The sequence below is a fragment of the Rattus norvegicus genome, chromosome 15 (assembly GCF_036323735.1).
Source record: "Rattus norvegicus strain BN/NHsdMcwi chromosome 15, GRCr8, whole genome shotgun sequence".
NCBI lineage: Eukaryota > Metazoa > Chordata > Mammalia > Rodentia > Muridae > Rattus > Rattus norvegicus.
In genome coordinates, this window is record NC_086033.1 from 78,871,359 (window position 1) to 78,877,255 (window position 5,897).

Genomic DNA, 5,897 nt, shown 5'->3' on the forward strand with positions numbered 1-5,897 from the left:
CCTCAAAGAGGTTCCACCCAGCAGCTGATTCAGACAGATACAGACACCCACAGCCAGTGCAAGGAGCTTGGGGATTCTTACAGAAGAATAAGAGAAAGGATTGAGGCCCAAAGGGGATAAGAACTCCACAGGAAGACCAATAAAGTCAAGTAACCTGGACTCTTGGGGCTCTCAGAGTCTGAACCACCAACCAAAAAACAAACAAGGGCTGACCTAGGTCTCCCCACATACATGTAGCAGATGTGCAGCTTGGTCTTCATATGGTTCCCAAACAACTGGAGCTGGGGCTGTCCCAAAAGCTGTTGTCTGTACCTGGGATATATTCTTCTAGCTGGGCTGCCATGATAAGATGGGCCTTAGTGATAAGACCTAGCTTCGCAGAGACTTGAAGGGCCAGTGTGGGTTGATATGGGTTGGGGCACCTGCTCAAAAGGGAAGAGAGATGGGGAAGGACTGTGGGAGGGGGTGACCGGGAAGGAGACAGTGAGCAGAATGTAAAGTGAAAGTTAAGTTAAAAACAAAACAAAACAAACAAACGAAAAGAAACTAACAAAAAGAAAAAAGAAAACCCTCCAGTAAGGGAGTGTTCAGAAAAAATATATTGGGGGAAGGGCAGGAACAACTGGCACCATATTTGCAATGTGTGTGCCTGTTACAGCCTATCAAAAACAGGACAGGAAAAAAAAAAGAGTTAAAATTTTACTATCAACCAAAACAGACAGGGAGAAGAACACTTGAAAAGGTTAGGTCACTGTCAAATGTCCAAATCGCATCAGAAGCTCACACTGTCACTTCTAAATTATCTTTTCTCAGCAGGGTGGAAATACCGAGGCAAGCTACAGAAGCTTGAATCCAGCAGCACCATTCCTATGCTACAGAGAATGCTTAAGTAACTTAATTCTTCTCACAAAACCTGATGTTGTTGGCAGCTTCAAAACTGGCTGGGTGCCCTGACATGAATTGCAGATTCTCTGCGCTCCTTTGGAGAGGAGTTTGAGGAGGATGAAAGCAGATGCAGGCAGACACAGATGGAGCCCAGAAGCCAAATAGCATGAGGCTCTCCTCACTCCACCAGTGGGTTTGGCAGTTTCACACTGTTTTAAGGAAGAAAGGTAATTTTCTATAAAGTAATTAGATCATCACTTAAACCATCGCTGGGATTGTGTTTTGCTTTCATTAACTTTAGGACATGTCCTTTGAATATTGGTAAAAAATGAGTGGCTGTTTTGGGGAGTTAACGGTTTTGATTTTTGTTGTTTGAAAGGTAGTTATAGAACCTGGGGGTTTGAAAGCGATTACTTCTTTAGAACATGTCTTGCCTTCTCTCCACAACCTAAGTCAGGGTCAACTTTTCCAAACAGGCAGCACAATGAGAGGCTGCGTTTGCCTGGTCAGTGGAAAACCTCAACACAACGCCAAATATTTCTCTATCTACCGCTAAGCCTCTTCAGGCTGCCATGGTAATCTTAACAGGGACTCTTGTAGAACAGCCCTCTCTCATTCCACCTGTAATTTCCTCCAAGGACAGGGCTCTAAAGAAAGAGTTCTTAACATGTCTTATATGATAGTCCTCAGTCTACCGTCTGTCCTTGAGAGACGCTTAACTATTGTACTTTGGGAAGGTGGAGAGATCTATCTCAAAGGTGTCCAGTCTACTGCTTTCGTAGACTGTAGTAGCAAGTTCCATTAATTTACTGACTACTTGTTCTCCAAGTTCCTGTCATTTGGGCCTTTCCAATTTTATCCCCTTATATTCAGAGATTGATTACGCTGATCCACTGGCTGGACAATCTAATTCACATGGCAAAAAATAATTTGTAACTGAAGCTATCTATACCTGTACAGAGAAGGTTTAAAACTGTGTCTCAGGTTTTAGTTTGCAGCTGTGGTCTCTGGAGATATTTTTACAGTTGAAAGTACCATGAGGCCTAGAAGAGATATCATAGTGAAAACGATGGCACTGCAGAAAGTTAAACAAAGATGCTTATAGTGCCAAGTACAGATCGTCCACTTGGAATTCATAAGGACCTCAGAAAATGCTTACAAGAAGCCATTTGAGGCACTGCAGTGCTTTGCAAGACAGACTTTGTGGGTCTTAGCTAAGGTCAGAACCCAGCTGTGATCTGACAGGCAAGAAGAACTGACTGTTAGGGGCTTAGCAAGCAAAGGTGTGGAGACAGCAGGCTGCCTTCTGCAAAGGGTAGATTACTTCCGACCAGGCAAGCTCACAAGTGTACCTGAGGCTGGCACAGGTGGCTTCAGCCGTCAGGCTTTAACTGCTTCCTTCACTGCCTCAGCACTTTCAAAGGAAATACAGATTAAAGATTTAGATTTAGGGAAGAAAGGAAGGAAGAAAGAAAGGAAGGAAGGAAGGAAAAATGGAAGGATGGGAGAAAGAAAAAAAGAAAAAGGAAAGGAAGAAAGAAAAACATAAGTCCTGTATAATCTCTTTAAACCTTCTTTGTCATAACTTTCTGACCAAATTTGCCACTGGGGAAGCTGAATTTTATGGATACATTAAACATCATGTGAGCCTTCATTTTAAATTCTATTTGTTGTGAGATTATTATTTTTTTTTTTAGAAATGCCAGAAGCTACACCCATGAAGTTTCACCTAAATATATGCCCTAAAGAAGGAAGTCACTAATAGACATTCGGATGAGGGCAGAGGAAAGTTCGAGAGGCTCAGAATCAGCAGAGAAGGGACTAACAAGCCAGGGATTGCTCAGGTAACGACTGTCTGGTGGACCTGTCTGTGGCAGACTGTCTTGATTGTTAACTGATACAGGAAGGTGCAGTCCACTCTGAGCAGCACCATCTCTTGTAATAACTGGAAACCTGAACATCAGAGCCAGAAAGCGAGCAGCTTCCTTCATGGTTTCTGCTCCAAGTTCCTGCTTGACTGATTTCCAGCTCTGCCTTCCCTCAGCGATGGGCAGTCACAGGAATCCTTCCCTTACTAAGTTAATTTTTGTAACAGTGATGTATTACGCAACACGAATGGATTCAGAACAACTAGATTGTCAAAGGCTTGAAATTCAGAAGTTCATAATTTTCTACCGATATCCCAAATACTGTATTTGTAAAACTGGAATTAATATTTTTTAAAGATCAAAAAACAAAACAGTTGGTAAACTCAGGTAATAGGAAAACCATTTCCGTGATATTGAATTAAATATCTTCTCCATTCATAACAAGCAGTGAAATGAATAAATTTTTCATTCTTACCACTGTATCTTTCTCCCTCCTTGCCTTGCTTTCTCTGTTTAAATGTGTGTGTGTGTCCAGTTCTTTATTTTTATACTAATATCATGATTCATTTACTATAGCTTTCTAAATATATATGTATATTTATTCCTATGGATTAGGATGGACTTAGCCGTTGAAAAGCTGATTTACTATTTTACCTGATGTCGAGTAGCCTGCCTAAAGAATCTTGGAAACTTAATAATAACGAGAATTAAAATGTCAACATGCCTATTTATTTGACATATAAATTTACCTCATTTGTGTCACTCGACAGCAGTCTTAAATGTTTAACAAATTCTTAGCCATTCAAGATTTTTACTCTTTTCCAATTATATAACACAAAGACTTGCCAATAATGAGGTACTTGACTGATGTGACAAGTATCGCTTTAAAATCATATTTAATAATTTATAAATTGGAAATATATACATATACTTTAACAATATTAAGGACATCAAATGTATGTTTTCTTACTTTCTTAAAACACATGCCTTAAAAAAGCCAGGCTGCATATGTAGCCTAGGAGTCAGTAATGTTAACCCTAAGTGACATCACTATAGATGACCTAAAAGTTTTGCTTACTGGTTTTCCTTTAGTAACAGAAACCAGGCTACAAGTGACTTAGAGAACACAGCAATGTAAGTCTGGCTGGTTGCCTCAATCTTTAACCCTCCTAGAACGCTAAGTAAATGCTGTAATCAATAGTTTATTTTGCCTTAAAATATCTTCAATGTCTTTTCTCTTTTTTCTTTTCTTTTTCCTTTCTTTTCTAGAAGCTATTCATAGTTAGAAACATCTTAAATGAGTAGTAAGCTTCACTATTAGCAGGTACCACATTCAAAGACAATGAATTAATATTAACAAATAATAATATATAACAGTAATATTGATTAAAAATAGCTTAGCTTATGAACACCTAACATTTGATTAGTGTAATATCTGAGAATAAAGCAATTAAAGTCTAAATTACATTTGTTTCGGTTTCACTCTAATTTGGGTAGTATCAATCTTATATTAAATCTACTAACTTTTATCTCTATTTTCACTTACCTCCAGCGGGCCTGTCTGAGCATTGTGGTCCATTAAGAAGTCAACAGACAGCCAAGACTACATGAACAAATTTAGTACATTTTCTGTTGAGATTATCAGTAGTGCACCGAAAAACAATGAATATCTCTGGATCAAAACAAATACACAAAAGGAAAATACTGCGGTTGTTTTCTTGTTTCTCTTGTACCCAAAATCAAAAGAAACTCAAACATAAATCCCAGGACGTGGAAAAAAAACTCTGTAGAGAAAATAAGGTGTTGAGAGATGAAAATAGGGCTCTGAGAAAAGACAACAAATTTCTCTGGGGCGAAAACAAAGCCTTAGGAAGAGAAAATAAAACCTTCCGGATGGACAACCAGTTCATCAGGGAAAGAAATCATATCCTAAGGCAGCAGAACCAGCTACTCCGGAAGGTGAAAAGGTTGATTTCAGAGAACCCAAAACTGTCTGGGGAAGAATGCAATGCCTTGAACACAGAAGGAAGGTCTTTTTGGCAACAGAATCGAGCCATGGAAGCTCAGATCACAGCTCTCCGGCAGCAAGAGAAAGCCTTCCAGAATGAGGCCAAAGCCTTGCATGAGGAGATCAAGTCCCTGTGTGAGGAGACCAAGGCTCTACAACACCAAGAGAGGGCTCTCAGGATGGAAGAGAAAGCCCTGCTGAGGGACGGAGTGGCTGCAGAGCTGGCAGAGGCCCTGACCAAGGAGGGAGCTGCTCTAGAGATGGAAGAACAGGCTTTGTGGAAGGAAGAGCAGGCTCTCAGGGAGGAGAACAAGGCGCTGAGAGAAGAGCACGGGGCTCTACAAGACGAGGAAGTTGCCCTGCAGGAAGAGGCGAGAATCCTCCAGGAGTGGAATAATCTTCTTCAGGGGAAGATCACAAACAACCTCCCAGAGAATATGAATAACCAAGACCCAGAGAAGTGCGAACTAAGAATGTAACCATGAAGTCATGACAATAATTGTAATTCCAGAACATAAAAGTAGAATTCGATCGCGTAATGTTATTGTCAGAAGCCTCAGAAATTGACGTGCTCAATATTTGGTCCTTGAAACAAAATAAAGGCCTGAGAAATAAATTAAAATTTATGGTTGCAGAGTTTTCTCTAAGTTTTAGATAATTGTCGGTAGCATCAGTTAAAGGTTTAATGTATAAGCTGTTTTTACTCCTTGAGAGACTTGTGAATATCATAGACAGCTGTAAGAAATTAATAGCAAATATTTACCTTAAAACTTGTTTTTGCTAATTTTTTTTGGTTTGGTTTAATTATTTTACAATGTCTATGACATTTCTCTAATTTCAGCACATGGTAAAATGATAGAGAGGAATCAGTGGCATAAGGTTTTCCTTAATTAATCAATACTGATATCAAGCCTGGCCTGGGCTGCACTAGACCTTGTGTCCAGAAACAAGGCAACACTAGTGTTCTTTTCTATATTAAAGGATGGAGTAAGGAATAAAATGTGTGTCATATGTGTATTGAAAATTGTTTCCTCTGCCCCTTCATGATACATTATCTCCTGATCTTTAAGAATTGAAGATGTCTTAGTAGAAAAAGAATTGATGTTCAGTTTTCTTACATTTTATTTTATTTGTTG

The 5,897-nt window shown here is 39.4% G+C and overlaps 1 protein-coding gene across 4 annotated transcripts; it reads left to right on the plus strand.

The window, feature by feature from the left end:
• Nucleotides 1–818: 818 nt before the first annotated feature.
• On the plus strand, nucleotides 819–5,383 carry Golga6l9 (golgin A6 family like 9). Of its 4 annotated transcripts, XM_006252386.2 has the most exons (3): nucleotides 819–1,112; nucleotides 2,583–2,729; nucleotides 4,306–5,383. In XM_006252386.2, the coding sequence occupies exon 3, from the start codon at nucleotides 4,416–4,418 to the stop codon at nucleotides 5,238–5,240; it is 825 nt and encodes a 274-aa protein (XP_006252448.1). In that variant the 5' UTR covers nucleotides 819–1,112; nucleotides 2,583–2,729; nucleotides 4,306–4,415; the 3' UTR covers nucleotides 5,241–5,383. The 4 variants fall into 4 exon arrangements, with proteins under 4 accessions (XP_006252448.1, XP_006252447.1, XP_063130238.1 ...); XM_006252385.5 differs by lacking the exons at nucleotides 819–1,112; nucleotides 2,583–2,729 and adding an exon at nucleotides 3,740–3,887; XM_063274168.1 differs by lacking the exons at nucleotides 819–1,112; nucleotides 2,583–2,729 and adding an exon at nucleotides 3,863–3,934.
• Nucleotides 5,384–5,897: the final 514 nt, after the last annotated feature.